This window comes from Trichomycterus rosablanca, chromosome 20 (genome assembly GCF_030014385.1).
Source record: "Trichomycterus rosablanca isolate fTriRos1 chromosome 20, fTriRos1.hap1, whole genome shotgun sequence".
Taxonomy (NCBI): domain Eukaryota; kingdom Metazoa; phylum Chordata; class Actinopteri; order Siluriformes; family Trichomycteridae; genus Trichomycterus; species Trichomycterus rosablanca.
This window is the reverse complement of record NC_086007.1, coordinates 18,116,747-18,140,713: the sequence shown is the minus strand read 5'-3', so window position 1 is coordinate 18,140,713 and position 23,967 is coordinate 18,116,747. Positions and strand designations below refer to the sequence as shown.

Here is a 23,967-nt window from a genome sequence, read left to right as displayed (position 1 = left end):
ACCTGTTGCAAATTTGCCTGCTTATTGTGAAATGTTTCAAAACACTGTAACTTCAAAATTCTATAAAGTTTTTATTATTATTTTGGCCTGTCCCAATTTTTGTGTGTGTGCTACAGACATTCAATTTAAAATAAAAGTATTCAGTATTTAGTATTCATTGTGGCACTCCAGATTGTGGTCAGGTGCATCCTGTTTACTTTATTTATCATTGAAATGTGTCTAGAATTTACGTGACACAGTGGTGCAGTGGGTAGCGTTGTCGCTCCACAGCAAGAATGGCCTGGGTTTGATTCCCCACCAAGGGTGGCCAGGGTCCTTTTCGTGTGAAGTTTGAATGTTCTCCCTGTGTCAGTGAGGGCTTCTTCCGGATGCTCCAGTTTCCACCCACAAGTCCACAAACATGCAGTCAGGCCAACTAGAGCTACTAAAATTGTCCTAATTGTGTGTGTCCTGTGATAGACTGGTAATCTGTCCAGGGTGTTTCCTACCTTTTGTCCAATACATCAGACATACAACTCTACCCACAGACTCCACAAACTATCCCACACAATTCTGAATCTTTTAGAGTTGGCAGTCTGGCATCCAAAACAGACATCCAGGCAAAAAGGTATTCAAGAGTATAAGGAAGACCCCAAAGCCAAAGCTCAGATTTAAACCCTATCAAGCATCTGTGAAAAGACCTTAAGATGACAGGTCACGAATGCTAACCATTTCATCCTAAAGAGTTTGAGAGGATCTAAAAGAATGGGTTAAAAAGCCCAAATCCAGCAAAAACCTTAAAAAAAAGTATCCAAAAAGACATGCAACTGTAATTGCTACCAAAAAAGCGTTTTTTTTTTTTTTTTTTTCTTTAAATTTAGCACGTCCAATTTCGTCCCATCTATCATCCTCTCATTAGTGCGGATTCCTGCTCCCGATTGGGGCTGACGAGGCCGTTCCACGCCTCCTCCGAAACGTGCACAGCCAATCGACCGTCTTATCACCCACACTTGACGAGTGTAGCGTGGCAGAGTACTGTGCACTGAGGATCACACACTCCGCCACACCCCCTCCCGTCTCCATACAGGCGCCACCAACCAGCCAGCAGAGGGTGCAACCGCCCCGTTCCTGAGAGAGCATCCCCTACGGTCTCAAGTCCCGCCCCCCACCCGGACAACAGGCCAATCGTTGTCCATAGCCGCCTAGCCTTGACCGTGAAGGCAGAGCTGGATTCGAAACGACGCTCCTTCGAAAATCCAGCTCTGGTTGCAGCGCGTGTCTTTTACCGCTGCGCCACCTGAGCGGCGAGAGATTTTATTTTTTATTTTAATTAATTTTCAAAAACTTGTCATTATGGGTGATGAAGTGCAGATTTATGGGTTAAAATTCCAGTTATATCTACTGAAAATTAAATCCACGACACAAAAAAGAATGCTAAAAATCTGAAAAGGTCTGAATACTTTCTAGTCAGGGCACTTTTATAATTAGTTTAGTTATTTCTCCTTGCAACCTGAAACACACCCAATTCAGTCTGCTGATATTTATGATGTAAGTTTAAGAACACATGTGTGGTTATAATAACATAGATCATGTCCTTTCCCTTTTAGCCTTTTTGAAACATAATCTAAGAAACATATACTTCATTTGTTTAATTCGGTGTGTCAGCTATTTAGGCTCTAATAGTGAGTAATTATGGCAGGTTATTAATAGATACAGCTGCATTAACAGATGTAATAATATGCTTGATTTGATAGCAAAGTGGGACATAGATATGACTAACTGTATATAGTAACTACATATTTGGTTTCCCTTTGTCTTCTTGCAAGAAAAAATACAAGTGCCATTGCAGCTCAGTAGTGGTAGAGTTTGTGGAGGGTTGAATACTGTTGGTAAGATATATGATTGTAAGTGTATAGGTTTGTATAGAGTATAGTGTATAGATTGTATAGTGTGTTTTTGATAAAAGGGAGAGAATGGGAGAAAGGATGGATAAAAGAAGTGCGTGTCCATAGGCTTGGGCTTAGAGCTTGTTAAAATAAGAAGGGTTGCGCCAGGAAGGGCACCCAGGGTAAAAACTGTGCCAAATCATGGATGTAGACCAGAATGATCTGCTCTGGCAACCCCTAAATACTAGAACAGCCATAGAGGGGTGGTGTGAACATACTGAATAGCGAACAACCCTAATAAACTTGATTATTCAAAATATAAGCTTATTTCTAATTTGATGGTAGCAAAACATTTTTAAAAAGTTGGGACAGGGGCAATAAGGCTATATAACACCTGTTTTGGTAATTCTTACAGATTATGCTTTTATGATTGGGTATAAAAGGCCCAGTAGTTTACAATTAAGTGAGGTCTTACCAGTCTTAGAAAAACAGTGTAATCAAATTGTCAGACATCTTAAATATTTTTAATTAAAATATTTTGAGAATCCACAGAAAATTCTGTGCATACAGGGTCAAAAACCAATATTACACATTCAGTCCCTCAAATGGCACTGCATTAAAAATGAACATGCTTCTGTAATACATGTAACCCCATTGGCTTAGAAATACTTCGGAAATCCCATGTCAGTAAGAGCAATAAATCGTTGTGTTTACAAATGCAAGTTAAAACTATACAAAATGAAAGCCATACCTGAACAACATTCTCAACGGCTATCGACTTTCCTGGGTTCAAGCTGATCTGAGATGGCCTGAGGCAAAGTTGAAACGTGCTGTGATAGGGCAAGGTCATCTTTTAAATTATTTTTAGGAGTAAATGCATGGTTGTTTTCTTCTGAATATTACGTTTTGCGTCATATAAAACCTTTACATATATTTGTATTCAGTATTTATTTATTTATTAGGATTTTAACTTCATGTTTTACACATTTTGGTTACATCCATGACAGAAGCGGTAGTTACTCGTTACACAAGATTCATCAGTTCACAAGTCTGAAGTCAAGCACAGTCATGGACAATTTTGTATCTCCAATTCACCTCACTTGCATGGACTGTGGGAGGAAACCGGAGCCCCCGGAGGAAACCCATGCAGACACGGAGAGAACATGCAAACTCCACACAGAAAGGACCCGGACCGCCCCACCTGGGGATCAAACCCAGGACCTTCCTGCTGTGAGGCGACAGAGCTAACCACTGAGCCACCGCACCGCCCTTATTTGTATTCAGTAAGTTATGATATATGCAAAGTTCTTTTTGATTGTTACCTGAAGTATAGCCACCTCATTTCTCAGCTGACTCTCTTGTTTAGTTGGAAAGCGTAGCTTATCAATCACCTTTACTGCCACATCCCGTCCTGTTTTCCTGTGCTTACCTGTTCATAGATAATAATTTTTAAAAATAATCTTTTTTATCAGTTGACTAGATTAAACTATATTTATAAGCATAATTTTGAAATTGACAAAATGTTTGTAAATACCGCCATATACCACTCCAAACTGGCCAGAACCCAGCACTTCATCAGCAAAAATCTGATATATCATGCCAATGTCCTACAGCAAATGTCAATTATATTTAGCATCCTCTTTTATATCAGCACTCTATTTAACATTATCTTCTTTTAAAATAAATTGCTATTTTACAGAAAGAGCACATGTACTTACCACATTCTCCTGAACCTGACTGTTTGACACGGAAATACTGACAGACGCCTGCCCTGTGAAATACACATTTGAAACATTAAACTCTAAAACTAAAGCACACAAGTTTGAAATACTGGCCATTTTGAAACCCACATGTTTCCTTACTATGTGGAGTGCTGCCTTCAGGTAGTGGATTGTCCTGGAATATGACAGGCATTAGGGCCTGGCGTATGGCACTCTTCCAAGCTTCAGCAACTTCACGTCCCACATCACTATTGGTGGTCACACTATTTGATGAGGTAAGCCCTGATGCACCCAGTAACTGGGATGCTACAAGGTTTGAATCCTCACCAACAAAGTAGCGCATGGTGCCAGTAACTATCTCAAAACAGTGTGGGCTGGCACCACTAGTCAGCAGGCTGAAATCACCAGCCGGGCATACTTCTAGAATTTCAGAAAGAGGTATTTCCTAGAAAGAAAAAATTATGAAATAAATTATTCATCAAGCACATAGTATAAAAATTTCACCTTTGGGCAGGTCAGAACATACCAAAGTATGAAACAAAGCTGAAACAAGAGAATCCATTAACAAAGACTAAACATATGGACTAAGCATAGCACAGAGGAAATTAAGCACTGTTCTAAAGATACACATTGACCAATCTTTTTTTTTCAAAATTGCAATGATGCATGTGAGCGGGTACGCACATACATCTCATCACAACACCATTGTCTGTGTATGTCCCTGTACCAATTTTCATTACCCTTATCACGCTCACTCAGGCCTACCTCACTCGTTTATGATGTCTCTCACTGCCACAGCCATATCCTTCACTAACACATAGCTAAACATTTTCACCAGGTTGCCGCTACCTTTCCCTGAAGAACCGCAATGTTTAGAAAGAAATAACTAATAACTTTAGAATGGCATAAAACATAACCAGTAGCGAGGATCTAATTAAGAAAAAAGTGGAAATAGTCTTCATCTTTAAGTTTCTGGAAATCCACATAACAGAGGACCTCATCTGGACCACAAACACAACTGCAGCTCAAAAGTGTCTTTATTTTCTTAGAAAAACAACCTGGCTGCAGATAGTTTGGTGACCTCCTATCACTACTCTGTGGAGAGCATACTGACATACTTTATTAAAGCATGGTATGCCAACTGTACAGCAGCAGATTCAAAAGCTCCCCAGAAGGCCATACACATTGCCCGAACAATAGCAGTGGGTTCCTGCCCACATGAAGGACAGCTTCAGAACTTGTTGCCTGAACATAGCCAGATTCTGAAGGATGCAACTCACCATGGACACAATCTTTTTCTCTTCGCTGCCTCCATCCGGAAGGTGATACAGGGTTTCAAAGACATGCACAAAATAAGTTTTCACCAGTGCCATGGCGGAACCGAACAAATACTGCCCGCGTACACCTTCTACTTCAGCATAATTACAATACAAGTGCAAAGTACATCAAAGTGCAAAGTGTTTGCAATACATGCTATTAGTGCAATAGTTTATGTTGGTAATGTAATAAAAAAAAATATTTTGTGTAAATGAAATTTCATTGAATTTACATTGTGTTAATGTAAATGAAAATGTAAATGTGTTACATGTGCAGCAACTTTTTACTTATATGCAATACCACTGCTATTTTTTTACCATATGTGCAATACAACTGCCTTAAATCATGTAAAGCCTTGTAGCACCTATATATTTTTAGATATTATTAATAATTTTTGGATATGTGTGAGGACAAAAAAACGTTGGTGTCAATTTGACTGTGTATGGCTATTTCACAGTTTATGTAATGTGAATAATTTGTTTCCATGGATATATAATATACAATGACAATAAGGGCATTAATTAATTCATTCATTCATTCATAAATAGCTGGATTATTAAAATATTAAAGTGGGAAAAAGCAGGTACAGAAATGTAATTTAAAATATTTACCTTGTAGTATTTATTGGTAGTGTCATTCTGGAAAAGGATAATGCACTTGCAGTCCAAACGCCAGTAATGTCGCTTCCTCTGTTGGGAATGAGAGGTGAGGGGGTCATAGGTCAACAAGCACTTAATGCATCAATAAATGAAGAGAGCTGCACCAGCTCTCTGATACACACTACACACACAGACACACACATACATACAAACATATTTATGTGTGTGTTGGGGAAAAAATATAATATTTCTATTTCTATCGAAAAAAAAAACTTTTATTGTTCACAGACATGTATGCAACCAATCAACAGCATACAAAGATGTTCTTAGGGACAGTCAGAAACAAAGTGTTGATAGGCACAATCCCCCCCGATTGTCTCTCTTACACCTATACAATTTAAAAGCAAATAAACAAAGAGAACAAATATCATGCAAACGGTTGGTTGCAATAATGTTAAGTCAGTTTTTTTACAACCCCAAATCAGAAAAAAAAAAAGTTGGAACAGTATGGAAAATGCAAATAGAAAAACTCAAATGTTAATACTGTCTGCAATGAAGTAAAAGGTAATAGGATACACTGCATTTTTTTGCATTTTCCATTCTTTTCCAACTTTTTGGAGATTTGGAGTTGTACTTGCTTAATTAGGATTTTGCTTATTTTAAAAATATAGTAACAGAAAATCATCATGAAAGAAATTAGCTTGAAAGTATACCAGGGTGTCCTTGTTGCTGTAGTGGACCATCCAGCCCTCTTTAATAGCAGTACTGGAGCGACGTGTGGTTTGTCTCACTGACTGCACTACTCTCATCAGGGGAATATTGGCACTAAGAAAATACAAATACACAACAATGTTTGTATATATACACAGCATTTTGTTTATTTAATGCCAGTGGTTCTCAACCAGGGGCCAAGGCCCTGTTGCATTTTATTAAGAGTTAAAATAATCACATGATCAATAGGCTATTAGCATACAGCAAATCCAATGGTTTTATATGAATCTGGAAAAAGGATTTACAAAAATGTGTAATTGTTTTTAGCAGCGACAGATATCAAAACTAAATAGAGGGCTGAGACAGAGCACTGAGGCTGACATGCAGCTTGCTTTATCAAAGATCTCTCCTCATATGAACAGAATAATCAGTCGTCTGCAGCAGCTTTCGTCACACAGATAACTGAAGCGTTGCCAAATTTTTGTAGGCCTGTGTAAAATATTTAGCAAAAGGCTAAAAAATGTTTTTTGCTGAAAGCATGAGAATAATAATGTGTTAAGGGGGTCGAAGATTTTTTTTTTAACACAGGTTCTAAGAGAAAAAAGGTTGAGAACTGCTTGTGTAGACTGTAAAATATAAATTAATAAATACATCAAATAAAAACAAAAAAAGCACTAGAACCAAGCTGCGGATCTAAATACCAATCTGGAAAAAACATATGCTTATGTTTCTAGGGACAGTATGACTAAAGCAGTATGACTAAAGGTCATAGACAAAAATTTTCTGCAATATGCTTAAGACATGCTATAGAGCATGATGGTAAACAAGCGCCACAAATCACAGAGCTTTTATTGTTTACTACAATAGCAAGAGGATCTTAATCAAACAAGCGAGTTGATAATTTTAAACACTTTTGGAATCTCCAGTAATTTGTACCCACTAAACTCAACATTTCCCTTATATTAAACGTGTGTGCGACTGCTGCTTTGTTAAGCGTTCGGCTTGAGCGGTGTGGTAAAACGTCAAAGTGCGAATACGAGACAAATATGCCTTTGTGTGGAATAACCATAAAATCCACTCTGAAAGCATCTGCATGTATCTGTGTTATCTGGATTTTCCTCACTGTTTCATATTTAAATTTGTTAAACTTATCGGTAGAAAAAGCTTAATGTTACTTAATGTACAACCCAAAATCAGAAAAAGTTGGAGCATTATAGAAAATGTAAATAAAATAAAAATGCAGTGTTCCTTACATTAACTTTGACTTTTATTTGATTGCAGACAGTTTAAACCCAAGATATTTCATGTTTTGTCTGCATTGTTTTTAAACATTTCAGTAATTTTCTCATGCATTTGTTGACAAACTGGAGATCGTCTTGTCATCTTTGCTCATCAAAGACTCAGCCTTTCCTGGATGCTGCTTTTGTACCAAACCATGATAACAATCACCTGTTGACATCACCTGTTTGCAATCACATCATTATTTAGTTTTTTCACCTCATTACTAGCCCTAAATTGTCCCCGTCCCAACTTTTTTTGGAATGTGTTGCAGGCCTGAAATGCAGGAATGGATGTTTATTAATAAATAAAATAAAGTTGACCAGACAAAACATGAAATATCTCAAGTTCATTCTGTCTGCAATCAAATAAAAGTCAAAGTAAATGTAAGAAACTCAGTGTGTTTTTTATTATTTGCATTTTCCATACTGTCCCAACTTTTTCTGATTTGGGGTTATATTAAAAGAATGGCTCTTAATTATTACTGCTCATAAGTTCTCTCCAACTGTCATTTAACCAAGTTGCAAAGTTAGTGAATGTAACAACATGCAAACTGTTACACCAAAAAACCTGTAAACAAGAGGAATTGCAAAGTGGAATATTTTTACTTAAGGTACAAGCACCATGTGTGGCACAAATTTAACAAGGCAAATTAGCCACATTTATGGCATTAAGCATAAACGTATTTAAAGTATTTGTGCTTGAATACAATCCAAGCAATCGTTTGGCATTCTTTCTACAACAGAAACCTATTGTGGTTCAGAAAGTTCCCCCAAATTTGTTGCAAAAGTCATGTTGGCTGCTTTGTTTTCACCACTCTGTTCAGATTATTCCAAACCAGACTGTGCTGGCTAGTTTAATGTTTAAAGCCTACCATCTAACTTTTTCTTGTCTTTCAAGATAGTTCTGATATAGCCTAAAGTTATGTTTTGGGCCATAGCGTTGAGCAAAGCAGCGATTTGTGCCGAGGCTCACGATCAGCAAAGCACAAAACGCTTCTCATGTGAATGTGCCCTAACACTAACCCCTTTGTTTACATTGCTCACCCCTTTATTTGCTACGCAGTGCGGCCTACATGAGTCAAACAAGTTCTTGTATGCAAGTCGAGTTTAAGGAAAACGTTGAGTTTTAAAGATTTCTAGATTAGGGTAAGTCGAGTTACGAGGTATGACTGTACTTCAAACAAGACTACGACACAACTGGTTTTATTTCAATATGTTTGTATGTGTATACCTCTGGTCCCCACTGACTCTGTCTTGACTGTTATCAGGGGAGAAAGAGCCAGGGATGCTGCAGGCCTCATCTGAATCATCTATTAGGGAAGACCTCTCGGAGTCTGAATACTCACTACTGTAATCCATAGACACATCAGTGTCCATAGATGGACTCAATATATCTGCAGGACAAGATCATTAAGAGAGACAATTAAGGAAAATAAAAACCTACAAAACCAATACAAAATAAATGCCTATTTGGACAGATTACAAGCCATGTATATGTAAAGTAGAAACATACATCCACTTTTCACTTCATTTCTCTCATTCATCTGTTGCTTCTTACATATGATAGGTGTAGCTTATAAAATTGCCAGTGCAATACAAGTCCAGTCTTCCTACAGTGTTCAATGAGTGCATAAGTAAGTGGATATAAAACATCTACACATTCCTGTTTAAATGGCAGGTTTTTGACCTATAAATTGTAAAAATGTGAATTGGAAAAAAATAACCATTTAGAAGTGGAAAAAAAACTAAAAAGCTAAACTAATGTGGTTACATAAATGCGCACGCCCTTGTATAATTGGGGACGTGACTGTGTTCAGAATAAACCTATCACATTTAAACCCATGTTAAATAGTTGTCAGTATCATTAACTAAAGTAACCCCATATAAAGTTAAGTTGTTTTAGTAGGATTTTCCTGGCATTAACCCAGTTGCATCTTACAGCAAAGCCTACAGTCTGCAAATAGCTTACAAAATATCAAACAGATCTCACAGTGACGCATTGTGGTGCAAGCATCATGATTTGGGTCGTTTTTCTTCAGCTTGAACTGGGACGTAGAAGGAATAATGATCAGGCCAAATATTAGTCAATTGGCACAAGAGCTTAGGGACTCTGCTAAAAAGCTATGGATGAATTTCAGCTTTCAGCAGAACAATGACCCAAAGCACATACCTAAAGAACATCAAAGTTGTTGTGAAAGACATCTCCAGTGCAGAGCCAGAGCACAAACCTGAATCCGATTGAAAATCTGTGGTGTGACATGAAAAGGGATGTGCACAGGACATGCTCTCGCAGCCTCTCGCAACTTTGAAGTAAAAGGCCAATTCATTCAAGTTAAATGGGTTATGCAAGGTTTTGTAGTGGCCTAGTAAAAAAAAAAAAAAAAAAAAAAAAAAAAAAAAAAAAAAAAAAAAAAAAAAAAAAAAAAAATTCTAAACTTAGTTTATCAACATTGTGAATCATTGATCAGATCAAAATGTATTTTTCTGTAATTCCAAATGCTACAAAATTTAAAAATTCATGATTTTATCTTTAAAGCACATTAAAGGGCAGAAACTTCTATCTATAAAATATTTGTAAGCCAAACGTCACAGCTAACCAATACAAACAAAGGCTTGACTTAAATTAAAAGAACATTATAACAACAGTAAAAATGGTGTTTTGCTTTTTCAGGGCTGGGCAATTGTCCATAAATGATTAAATTATTAGTTAATTTTTTTAATAAAAAATCTTAAAGAAGAATGTCCAGTCACCAGAATGTAACCTGAAGCTTAAGTGCAACTGAATTGTGCAACAAAACCATAATCTGAGGTATAACAGTAAGTCCACATTTAAATGGCTCAAAAGAAACAAAATTACAGTTTTGGGGTGGCCTAGTTAAATTTCAGAATTTTAAAATATATTCCATGCTTAAATATTCCTCCAATGGGGCTGTATAAAATCTATTTTGCAGTTTTCTATATTATTAAGGTTCCTTGTTCTTCCTGCATTATATTAGATTCTGTATGATCTGAAAGCATATAATGTGACAAGTATACCTATCATTTATAAAACTCTTTATGTAATCTACACATTAATGCAATATACTACCAGTTCTTACCTTCTATAGTTTCTCCAAGACAGTCATTGGGCACTTTGTATGCACACCTTTTGTGACAGTTAAATTTACAGTCTAAATGAGAGGAAACACACACAACAAAAATATTTAGTCACTGAAACATAATACAATTACTTGATTAATTGAGTCTCAACCGGAATCTTGCCGTAAATGGATGTGACATGCAAACACCTCTAAATTAGCTCATATTAAAGGATGTTTAAACATGTTTAAGAATGTGTGCTATTTTAAACTTCACCTTGTCTAAACCTTACCAAATATAAATACTTTGAATTCATTAGCTGCCCAGTTATTAGCTCTGTACAAAGGTGACTAAACACTGTTGTTGAACATAAAATGGGAATAGTAATTTTGACAGCTGTGCATTTCCTTTAATGGAACTGGTAGAGACTGGGCTTGTGTGTGTCAATAGGGTCGCCGTACAATGTCTGACTCTGCGCTCTGACCCCAACCTCCAAACAAGCTGGGATATGTGAAGTAAGAATTTTGTTGTAATGTACTGTACATCTGTATATGTATATATAACAAATAAAGGCATTCTACTCTTTATTTTTGTGGTATTTCCACTATTTAGTAAACCACCAGTATGTAAAGCAATGTATATAAAGAAAGATGCATAATAAAAATAGACAACAAACACATTTTATCCATCATAAGCCTGAAGAAATACAGGGCTGTTGTCTGGATCAAACACTGCAATATTTGACAGTTAAAAAGGCAAACAATTTCTCTATCTAAGCAAAAAAGCTTGGATGGACTGGAGAGTTTAAAATTGACAGTTTAGTTACCTTTTTACCTGTGTCTAAATGTGTGTCTGCTAGCCACTTTCTAGTCATTATACTATATTCTTAAACACTTGGTACATAACAGTTTCAGTTTGTGCACTACTTTGTCACTTTTACACACCTGGTTCACTTTAAATTGCTTATATTTTTTTAAATATATCTTTGAGTTATTTTCTTAATTTAAAATTTTCAAATTTTCTACACTTTCTACATTTTATATATGTAGAAATGTATATTTCTATATTTTTTGTATAAACATATATTTTGTCTATTTTGTAATTACTATGGCCGAGCAGTCACAAAAGCATTTCACTGCCAGTTGTACTATGTATGACTATGTATGTGACAAATAAACCTTTATTTTCTTTAGATTTTGTTTTATGGATATAATGGTATTCAAATTGATTAACAAGATACAAAAAGGTGGGGTGATTGACCTTCCAGCGTAGAAAAAGATATAAAATAAGTATTCTCTGAGCTGTACCTTGCATATTCTTTGGATTGATGCCCAGTTATGATCATATCTGAAATAAAGTATGGAGCTTTTTTCTCTTTTAACTGAAACAGTCTTTTTTCTTTTTCTTTAATAGTTTTTTGTATTAGTTTAATAGTCTGGTGTAAGAGATTAGTGTCTTTGCACCACGACAACTAGACTAGATTTTACCCTGCCATGCTAAAAGCTGTTCAGACTTCGAGCTTGCCAGCATCATACATAAAATTTGGTAAATTTCAGTACGGTACAGTACAATTTCAGTACAGTATCTTTTTAAACTATTTGCTACCTACAAAAAAAGAACATAACATTTTTAGTAACAGTTATTTCTGGTGTCTGACAAACCAAAATGGTGGATGATATTATTTCAACTACTTATTACAACTAGTTATTACAGAATGGCCAAATTAATGTAAATAATGGTTTGATTGCCACAAAATCGATCTTTTGCCATGGTCATCTTAGTATCCTAACCAAAACCCCATTAAAAAGTATAGTGTAAATTTAAAAGGAGGCTCACAATTAAGCAAGATTCTGGAGCATGAGAAACTAATTGATGTTATGTTTATAATACATTAAGATATACTGTATTAAGGAAGGTTGAAAAGTACAAAACTCCCCAAGACATTTACATTTTCTGCATTTAGCAGACGCTCTTGTCCAGAGCGACTTACAGAAGTGCTTCCATAGTAAACATTTCATTTCTCAAGTTTTAGTAAACAACAGTCGAAGAACACAAATCTGCTGAAACCTGTTAGAACCAAAGTGTGTTTTTTTTGTTTTTTGTTTTTTTGGAAAGGGAAGAAAAATGTTGGATAAGTACAAGTCAGCTTAAGTGCTTAGTAAAAAGGTGGGTTTTTAATCGTTTTTTAAAGACAGCAAGAGACTCAGATGTTCGGACAGACAGAGGAAGTTCATTCCACCACTTGGGTGCTAGAACAGAGAAGAGCCTTGATGCTTGTCTTCCTTTAGTCCTGGGTGGGGGCTCAAGTCGAGCGAGACTAGTGGCTTGGAGGTTGCGTGGTACAGAGCAGGGTTTGATTAGACCGCGAAGGTAGCTTGGGGCTGGTCCATTTTTGGCTTTGATTCAAGAGTTTTATTGTCATGTGCACAGAAAAACCAGCAGTTACACTGTACAATGAAATTCTTACTTTGTTCATCCTCCAAACGTCAAAGTACTATACATAAAAACAAAAATTAAACTAACACAATAAAAAACTTAGTATAAAAACTTTTTAAATATAAATCTAAACCATAAAAACTTTTATATACAATGAGTAAAAATAGAGATAAAAGTAAACTAAGGTAGTAAAAAAGGCACATAGCAGCAATTGTTTAAGGTGCAGAAAAATTGTTCAATGTTTAAGAATATAGCAGCATTTTAAGTTATTTTAAGTAACTTTTAAGTTGTTTAAGTTGTTTTAAGGTGCAAATATGCATAGCAGCAGTCATTGGATATACAGTTGTGCATTGTATTATGAAGTATCATGAGGTAGGTTGTGTGTGTGTTAGTCCATGTTTGTTCACATGGACAAGATTGACAAAATCAATCAATCCTTGTCTCCGACTGACCCACTTTCAACTGATCCTCAACCCACCAACACACTCACCAGCTTCACCCCACTCACCATGGATGAGGTTACACAGCTCCTCTCATCCAGCAATCCCACTACATGCACACTTGACCCTATACCATCCACCATCCTCAAAGACCTCTCATCAACAACTCCCTGACATCAGGTGTTGTCCCTACTGCTTTTAAGAAGGCTCAGGTCTTTCCCCTTCTTAAGAAACCTACACTAGACACTATAGACATTAACAACTACAGACCTGTCTCACTCCTCTCTTTTCTATCCAAAATTCTTGAACGTGCTGTCTATAACCAACTATCTGCCTTTCTTACTCAGAATGATCTCCACGATCCGTACCAGTCTGGCTTCAAGGCAGCACATTCTACAGAAACAGCACTTGTAGCTGTTACTGAGAAGCTTCATGCAGCCAAAGCAGCCAAACTGTCATCTGTTCTTATTCTTCGTGACCTTTCTGCAGCCTTCGACACCGTGACTCACAGCATTCTCTTGTCCACACTCTCCAACCTTGGAGTAACAGGTTCAGCATGGCAATGGATGGCCTCCTACCTGGAAGGGCGCTCCTACCAAGTGTCATGGAGGGGATCCATATCTACCCCATGCACTCTCTCAACCGGTGTTCCTCAGGGCTCTGTACTTGGCCCACTTCTCTTCTCTATCTACACCCGCTCTCTGGGTAAGGTCATAGCCTCCCATGGCTTCTCCTACCACTCCTATGCAGATGACACTCAGCTTGTTCTGTCATTTCCTTCTTCAGACACGCAAGTCTCAGCTCGCATCTCAGCATGTCTGCGAGATATCTCACAATGGATGTCAGCTCATCATCTAAAACTTAATCCCAGCAAGACAGAGATGTTGCTCATTCCTGGAGATCTGTCTCCAACCCAGGACCTAGTCATTTCTCTGGATGACTTCCAGATTAGACCATCTGATAAGGTAAGAAGTCTTGGTGTTGTCCTGGATAACCAGCTGACCTTCTCTCCTTATATAGCCAACATGACGAGATCGTGCCGGTTCCTCCTGTACAACATCAGGAAGATTCGGCCATTTCTCTCCAGAGAAGCTACCCAGATTCTGGTGCAATCACTTGTAATCTCTCGGTTGGACTACTGCAACTCCCTCCTGGCAGGAGCTCCCATGGCCACTATTAAACCCTTACAGCTCATTCAAAATGCAGCTGCCCGTCTGGTCTTTAACCAACCTAAACACTGCCACATCACCCCACTGCTGCGTTCTCTTCACTGGCTTCCTGTAGCTGCACGCATTCAGTTTAAAACACTGACGCTCGCCTACAAAGCCAAAAATGGACCAGCCCCAAGCTACCTTCGGGGTCTAATCAAACCCCGCTCTGTACCACGCAACCTCCGAGCCTCTAGTCTAGCTCGACTTGAGCCTCCATCCAGGACTAAAGGAAGACAAGCATCAAGGCTGTTCTCTGTTCTAGCGCCCAAATGGTGGAACGAACTTCCTCTGTCTGTCCGAACAGCTGAGTCTCTTGCTGTCTTTAAAAAACGATTAAAAACACACCTTTTCACTAAACACTTAGGCTGATTTTTACTTATTTACTAACACTTTATTCCAATCTTTTCCATTTAAAAAAATAAAAATAAAAATAAAAAATAAAAAAAGGCACTTTGGTTCTAACAGGTTTAGCAAAGTTGTGTTCTTCGACTGTTGTCTATCTAAACTTAAGGAATGAAATGTTCACTATGGAAGCACTTCTGTAAGTCGCTCTGGATAAGAGCGTCTGCTAAATGCTGAAAATGTAAAATGTAAATGTTCACAAGCCTGACTGCCTGTGGGTAGAAACTGTTGGTCAGTCTTGTTGTTCTGGCCTTAATGCTTCTAAAGCGTTTGCCTTATGGCAGAAGAGTGAAGAGGTTGTTTTGGGGGTGTGTGCTGTCCTTAATTATGTTGTGGGCTCTCCTGACCACCCTGGTCTGATAAATGTCCAGTAGTGCAGGGAAGGACATTCCAGAAATTCTTTGTGCAGTTTTTATTACACGCTGGAATGCCTTCCTGTCCTCTGCAGTGCAGTTTCCATACCAGACTGTGATGGAGCTGGTAAGGACACTTTCGACTGTGCATCTGTAAAAGTTGCTGAGAATTTTGGTTGACATGCCAAATTTCCTTAGCCTTCTTAGGAAGTACAGTCTCTGTTGTGACTTCTTGATAATATGGCGTGTGTTGCAGGACCAGGTGAGATCCTCACTGATGTGCACACCCAGGAATTTAAAGGTTTTCACCTTCTCCACCACTGTTCCACCTATATACAGAGGTGTATGCTGTTCTCCTCTCCTCCTGGGGTCCAAAATCAGTTCCTTTGTCTTGTTGATATTTAATAAAAGGTTGTTTTTCTGACACCAGTCCACAAGATCTGCTACCTCCTTCCTGTACGCCGTCTCATCCTCACCAGTAATAAGACCAATGACGGTGGTGTCATCAGCAAACTTAATAATACTGGTGGTGTTACAGGAGGCCACACAGTCATATGTGAAGAGCGAGTACAGAAGAGGGCTCAGCACGCAGCCTTGAGGTGTCCCAATGTTTATGGTCTTTGTGCTGGATGTTCGAGTGCCAATCCTGACTGACTGAGATCGGTCAGATAGAAAATCTAGTATCCAGTCACAGAGGGTCGGTGTCAGTCCAAGGGTGTGGAGCTTTTCGGTGAGCCTGTGTCCTTGCCTTCCAGGTGTGAAAGGGCTGTGTGCATGGCTGTGCAGATTGCATCATCAGTGGATCTGTTTTGATGATAAGCAAACTGTAGGGGGTCCAATGTGTCCGGAATAGCTGTTTGGATACGAGTCATGACTATCCTTTCAAAGCACTTCATTACGATAGGTGTGAGCGCAATGGGACGATAGTCATTCAAGCAGGTTATTGTGTTTGTCTTTGGGAGTGGAACAATGGTGGTGGTCTTAAAGCAGGAAGGAACAGAGGCTTGCATAAGAGACAGGTTGAATATGTCTGCAAACATATCCGCCAACTCTGATGAACAAACCTGTAGTGCACGTCCGGGAATGCTGTCTGGACCAGTTGCCTTCCTTGGGTTTATTCTCAGAAGCGCCCTGCGCACCTCCATCACAGACACAATGAGTGAAGCATCCTGTGTGCTCTCTGTGGTTGGAACCTCTTGCAGTGGTTCGATGGTGAGGGCCTCAAAGCGCGCGTAGAACTCATTCAACCCTTCTGTTAGTGATGGATTGCTGGTTGTAATGTCTATGTTCCTCTGCTGGTAATCTGTGATGTGTTGCAAACCTTGCCACATGCGCCTGGAGTCCGTATTGATGTAATATCCCTCCAGCTTCAGTGTGTACTGTCTCTTGGCCCCTTTGATGGCTCTACGCAGGTCATATCTGGCCCTTTTGTAGTCCTCTGCGTTGCCTGAGACAAATGCAGCTGAACGAGCATGTATCATGGAACAAACTTTATCCAGGGTTTTTGGTTGGGGTAGTTCCTGCAGTGTTTAGTGGGAACAATAGCCTCAGTGCAGTAGCTGATGTAGCCAGTTACTCCAGAAGCATACTCCTCTAAATCAACAGTACAGTCCTCTCTCAGAGCAGCAGTTCTAAAGACGTCCCAGTCTGTGCTGTTAAAACAGTCCTGAAGTTCCAGATCAGTTTCTTCATTCCACACTTTAACAGTTTTACTCACTGGTGGTGCTCGCTTGAGAAGTTGTCTGTATGCAGGGTAGAGGAACATGGAAATGTGGTCGGACTGTCCGAAGTGTGGCCGTGGTACTGCCCTGTAAGCTCCCTTTACGTTGCTGTAGACTTGGTCAAGCACGTTCCTCTCCCTCGTCGGAAAGCTTACATGCTGGTGATATTTGGGCAGAACACTTTTTAGGTTGCAATGGTTAAAATCGCCGGCTGCGATGAACATGGTGTCCGGGTGTGCAGTCTCTTGTTTACTGATTGTATCGTGCAGTAGTCCCAGTGCTGTAGCGGCGTTAGCCCGTGGTGGAATGTAAACAGCGAGTATATACACTGCGTTAAACTCCCTCGGCAGATAAAAGGGTCTACACTTCAGCATTAGCAGTTCTAAATCGGCTGAACAGTGCTTTTCCACAATCTGTACATCCGAGCACCAACTGTTGTTCACGTACACACACACACTGCCGCCGCCTTTGTTCTTACCCGATGCGGAGTTGCGGTCCCAGTGGTAAACAGAGTGCATCTGCAGATGAATTGCTGAGTCCGGTGTTTTATTCGAAAGCCAGGTTTCTGTCCGAATAACAGCACAGCAGTCTCTGATCTCACGTTGTGTTGTTATCCTGGTTCTCAGCTCATCCAGCTTGTTTTCGAGGGAGCGAACGTTAGCCAGCAACAGGCTAGGTAGCGGTGGTCGTGTAGCCCTAGCCTTTAGCCTAGCATGAAGCCCACCTCTCTTGCCACGCTTCCGTTTTGGCCGCTCTGTTCGCCGCCTACGTCGCTCGTCCAACGCCGGTGCTGCTGGTCCATGCTGCTCACATTCCGCGGAGTGTGGATGTAAAAGAAAGTCGAAGTCCGAAATGCTTAATGAAAGTTCATGATGAACTTTACCGATGTCCAGTAGTGCTTCTCTGCTGTACCTACTAATTTGTGCGTAGCTAAACTTTGTTTTTAATACAAATAAAAAAGCTAAAATAAACAAAAAAATAGCGTTTGAGTAAGGAGGACGGTACAAAGACGTCTGCCACGGTGGGCGCCATCTTGCCATCTGTAGGCGAGCATCAGTGTTTTAAACTGAATGCATGCAGCTACAGTAAGCCAGTGAAGAGAACACAGCAGTGGGGTGATGTGGCAGTGTTTGGGCTGGTTAAAAACCAGACGGGCAGCTGCATTTTGAATGAGCTGCAAGGGTTTAATAGTGGACATGGAAGCTCCTGCCAGGAGGGAGTTGCAGTAGTCCAACCGTGAGATTACAATTGTTTGGACCAGAATCTGGGTAGCTTCCCTGGAGAGAAATGGCCGAATCTTCCTGATGTTGGCTATATAAGGAGAGAAGGTCAGCTGGTTATCCAGGACAACACCAAGGCTTCTTACCTTATCAGATGGTCTGATCAGGGAGTCATCAAGAGAAATGACTAGGTCCTGGGTTGGAGATTGATCTCCGGGAATGAGCAACATCTCTGTCTCAGATGATGAGCTGACATCCATTGTGAGATATCTCGCAGATATGCTGAGATGCGAGCTGAGACTTGTGTGTCTGAAGGAGGAAACGACAGAACGAGCTGAGTGTCATCTGCATAGGAGTGGTAGGAGAAGCCATGGGAGGCTATGACCTTACCCAGAGAGCGGGTGTAGATAGAGAAAAGAAGTGGGCCAAGTACAGAGCCCTGAGGAACACCGGTTGAGAGAGTGCATGGGGGAGATATGGATCCCCTCCATGACACTTGGTAGGAGTGCCCTTCGAGGTAGGAGGCCATCCATTGCCATGCTGAACCTGTTACTCCAAGGTTGGAGAGAGTGGACAAGAGAATGCTGTGATTCACTGTGTCGAAGGCTGCAGAGAGGTCAAGAAGAATGAGGACCGATGACAGTTTGGCTGCATGAAGCTTCTCAGTAACAGCTTCTCAGTAACAGCTACAGCTACTCTCTCCAACTCTTTTGTGCCTATTTCCATTACTATTCTTAATTCCAACAGGTGAGCAGAGTAGGGGAGGTATTTTAATGTATTTTATTATGTTGTATGTTTAATGTGTGTTGTTTGATGTTCAATGTTTGTATTGTATAGTATGTCATTGTATGTCTGTATAAACGATATGTAGCTTGGGGTGGCCCAAGTAAAATTTCCCCTAGTGGGACAATAAAATAAATCAAATCAAATCAAATCAAAGTGCTGTTTCCGTAGAATGCGCTGCCTTGAAGCCAGACTGGTACGGATCGTGGAGGTCATTCTGAGTAAGAAACGCAGATAGTTGGTTATAGACAGCACGTTCAAGAATTTTGGATAGAAAAGAGAGGAGTGAGACAGGTCTGTAGTTGTTAATGTCTGTAGTGTCTAGTAGTGTAGGTTTCTTAAGAAGGGGAATGACCTGAGCCTTCTTAAAAGCAGTAGGGACAACACCTGATGTCAGGGAGTTGTTGATGATGGGTGTGATGAAGGGGATTAGGTCCTGTGAGATGTCTTTAAGGATGGTGGATGGTATAGGGTCGAGTGTGCATGTAGTGGGATTGCTGGATGAGAGGAGCTGTGTAACCTCATCCATGGTGAGTGGGGTGAAGCTGGTGAGTGTGTTGGTGGGTTGAGGGCATGAAGGCTATAGCATCTGGCATGGACAAACATATGTAAGAGTTCTACCATATCTGGTACAAGGACAATACCAGCAGGTACCAAGTTTGGTACTTTGAGAAGTTGATTGTCCTATAATGCATTCTGGTGCCCAGCTCTCCATATGATCCTGCAAAAAGCAGGATTTGTCGGACCAGACCACCTTCTTCCATGTCTCCAAAGTGCAGTTCTGATGTCTGTATGCCCACTGTACGTGCTTTTGACAGTGGACAGGAGATAAGGCACATTGGCTGGCAAGTGCATATGCAGCCCCAAAATTATTAAATTGATCTACAGTTTAAGCCACAATAGCCCCTCTGTTTGTCCATGCCAGATGCTATAGCCTTCATGTCCTACTACAATAATCGTCTTGGCTACACAACAAGCTGTCCTTGTGGGTTGTTCATGGGTTGCCCCTTCTTGGACTACTATTAGCAGGTATTTATCATGCCTGTGAGCATCCCCTGCTGATTAGAAGCTACATCGATTAGGGAAAAGAAATAATCAAACACAAATTAATAAAGTGAAGTATTAAATTAAAAAATAAGCATTGTGTTTATACTTAAGGTCTTTCAAGATTTTTAAGGTATAACACTGCTACATCGGAGGCAACAAAGACTACCGTGTCATTACAAGGTAAGTTGCATTGCAGTGCTAAGAATGGATCACCAACCAAAGATCTAGTCAGTGGGGATCCATTTTGATTGATACATGGGGTACAGAAAAGTAAAAAGTGTACAAAGTAACAGATGCAGGGGTAACAGATGCGCTACAGTCACCTTATAAAGTGCTTGGTGAGTATACTGTATATGGCAATTCAGATAATTATGCCTGTGATCAATGTGACCACATGGAAATACTTTAAATATAATTTGTCAATAAATAATGTTGCTGCATTCAGAAATGTAAGTTAGGACTGTATTATACATTGTAAAAGTCAATGGACTTGAAGTTTATCTGCAATGTATTGTTGCGCTGTGAAAACATGTTTTGTGGGCTAAAAATAAAGCAAATCTTTAGATCAAAAGAAGATTAAAAATAGCTCAGAATTTGTCTATCATGGTAAAGGGAATTAAGATTTCTAGAATACACTAGTTTTTTTAACTTTAGGTTTTAGGACAGGTGGAGCAAATATTGAGGGAGATAACAAACCTAAATGAGTTCTGAATTGTGAGCTCTAATGTTTTTTAAGTATCCATAGTGGGAGAGCATTTATGTGTGGCTGGGTAATGTTGTTTTAATCCAGATTTAAGGAATTATTAAATTACTGCATTTAAATAATGCTTGCTCAGCTAGTTTTGTAAAGATCAAGTTAAATTCCGAATGGAGAGTAACTATCTGCTTATAAGTCTTAGGATCAGAAGCTACGGTATTAAGTTACGGTAACTTAATTTGGAGCGTGTTTAATGGAAAAGCAGGTAATGTTTAATGGAAAAGTAAAAATGTAAGACACAGTTAAAGTCACCCCCACCCAGGATAAGTGGATTTAGGATTGGGGAAAAGTGTAACCAGATTTTTATTGAAATTTGGTGTCCCAGCAGGGTGGTAGACATCAGCAAAACACATAAGCCTACCATTACAGTTGCTCACCAAAAACTGTTATGTGCTCTGTGACAATATTACAACCCCAAATCAAAAAAGAAAAGATGGGACATTATGGAAAATGCAAAAAAAAATAAACAAACAAACAGTTTTATTTTATTTACTTATATCTCATTGCAGACAGTATGAACCCATGATATGTCACATTTTGTCTGGCCAACTAAATTTTATTTGTTAATTTACACATTCCAAAAAGTTGGGACAGGAGCAATTTAGCAATTTACAAACAAGTGATGTCAACAGGGTTATCAACAGCTGCTCTAACCATATAGGCAGAGGATTACTTTGGCAAACCTTTGTCAAGCACTACAATATGAAGTTACATTAACAAATGCCACTCAAAACTTTACTGTGCAAGAAAGATGCCTTAAAGTGGCACTAAATTCTCTAAGCTCAGAGGCATCTGGAATGTACCATTACACAGTAAATAAATGTGTATTGTGGTCAGACTAATCAGTGTTCCACATCTTTTTAGAACAAATGGATGCTGTGTGCTCCAGACCAAAGACGTCTGCCGTGTGTTCCAACCTGTTATCAGCAACAAGTTCAAAAGCCATGGTCTGTCAAAATATATGGCTGTGTCAGTTCCTTTTGGCAAAGGTCATTTACACTTTTGTTATGGCAGCACTAATGCAGAAAAATACATTGAGATTTTAAAGCAACATATGCTGCCTTCCAAACAACTTCAGAAATTCAACAAGACAATGCAAAACCACATGCTGCAGCTTCATGGAACCACGACTTTAATGACTTATATTACTCACTGTACCTTCGGAGATCAGCTGAGAAGCTGACCATTTTCATAAGATAGGGACGCCCAGTTTCAGAGCATGGGACCTGTGAGCTTGTTTAATCTCAGGGGGTTTTGGGCAGTTTAAAGCCTCAAAACAGTTCAGAAAAGTACAAGGACATAAAAAATGTAAGTTGCAATTTTTGAGGTCATCCATTTTTTTTTTGAAAGAAGTTTATTTACTTTCAAAAGTGAGAATTGTGTCAAATGTCAGCCTATGTCATTGAGATGACATCTATGTCAATGTCCTGATTTTAGGACCGAAAGAGAGCACAGTTCAGCTATAAACTCAGCTCTGAGCAAAGAAATCCCCTCATGCTAAGTTAGAGTTATGGTTTTGGCATGTTAACAGCATGGTTGTTGTTCAAGAAATCAATGAACAGTTTTAATTAAATAAGAAAAAATTAAATTACAAAGTGGATGTCACTGCCTCTTACTCCTTGATGTGCATACTGGAACTTGTTGATGCATATTGTAACATAAAGCCAGACCATATTTTTGTACATGGCACAACTGTATGGCCAAGTGCTAGACTGGGCACCCTGCAGCCCTGTCAAGCATCACTAAAAATTTGTGGTACATTATGGACTGCAAAATATGACAACAAATGGCCAATAACTGGAAATTTTTTATAGATTAGTGAATTGCTAAAAAGAAATATATTTAAAGCTTTGAAGTTACGTTGAAGCTTTGTTGGTGGTCAATATTTGTGTAAAATATCAGCTGTTTTCAAATACTTAGATCTTACAAAGTGTTTAGCAATTTCCCCTAAAAGAATTTCAATGAAGCAGTGGACTGTGTTATGACAATGTTTCTCCAGAGTACTCCCAAGTCCACTGGCTATTTCAATCACAGTAGAATGACAGTTTCTTATGCAATGCGATTTAAATGGCCTGAAGTTTACACACATTCAACAGCGGTTTTTGGCCTTGCCATACACAAAATGAAAGATCTACATTATTTGTAATATTGAGAAATGTTCTTTTGAAATTGATTGACAATTCTCTCACAGACTGATTAACTGACCTTACCTTGCTTGCAAATACTGAACCTTTGGTGGATGCTTCTTTTACACATAATCATGATACCCTCACTAACCAACACACCTGCTTACTGTAAAATGTTGTAAAATTATGCCCTTAGAATACTGAATATTCAACTATTCACTCTTATTTTGCCCTATCCCAACTTTAAGTATGTTTCAGGCACTGATTAAAAATTTGTTTATTTAATTGTGAATTTAACAAATGTTTAAGGTTATTACCCTCACATCTTATTATTTTATTGCATTTTATAAAATGATCAATTTTGAGGTTTGTAGTTTAATCCCTATTAAAGAAGTGGACAAAATACAAAACTACATTCACAATGCCAAAGTTAATTTGACTAGTAAACAAATTAGAAAAGCACTGTTTAACATGGGCGTTTGTAATGTATAACCCATATAAAAAACATTATATCAAACAGGTCTGAAAACCTGAAAAGCATTTTCCTTGTGAAACCAGAGTTTAAGTATTAAAAAGCCATACATGGTAGAGTAAACTGCCATTCATACCTGTTGGTTGTTTGGTCTGTTATTTGATCTGGTTCATCCTAACAAATGTGGATGCTTGTTCCATTTACTCTGGAGTTTACATAAACTTCAAAGCAAGTTAATAAATCAAGTTTTTATATATACAAACCTTATGTCTGTAAAGACTGGGAATTTTTTTTAAATGCAGTAAAAAGAACAATGTGTTTTGTTAGTTTTCTTGAATCTTGAAAGTACAAAGAAAAGATTTTCAGTGTTTTCACTGATCATCTTCAAGGTACTTTGTAAATATACACACATTTAGAATTTGATGCCT

The 23,967-nt window shown here is 38.8% G+C and overlaps 1 protein-coding gene across 3 annotated transcripts in view; it reads right to left on the bottom strand.

Annotated features, from left to right (window-relative positions):
- prkd2 (protein kinase D2) overlaps window positions 1-23,967 on the bottom strand; it is a 64,457-nt gene that overhangs the window by 9,248 nt on the left and 31,242 nt on the right. For all 3 annotated transcript variants that reach the window (XM_063016338.1, XM_063016339.1, XM_063016340.1), the window contains 8 exons: window positions 10,592-10,663; window positions 8,725-8,887; window positions 6,216-6,327; window positions 5,515-5,592; window positions 3,728-4,031; window positions 3,584-3,636; window positions 3,400-3,472; window positions 3,188-3,294 (listed from right to left, as the gene is read on the bottom strand). In XM_063016338.1, coding sequence (XP_062872408.1) covers window positions 3,188-3,294; window positions 3,400-3,472; window positions 3,584-3,636; window positions 3,728-4,031; window positions 5,515-5,592; window positions 6,216-6,327; window positions 8,725-8,887; window positions 10,592-10,663 — 962 coding nt within the window. The remainder of the gene's footprint in view (window positions 1-3,187; window positions 3,295-3,399; window positions 3,473-3,583; window positions 3,637-3,727; window positions 4,032-5,514; window positions 5,593-6,215; window positions 6,328-8,724; window positions 8,888-10,591; window positions 10,664-23,967) is intronic.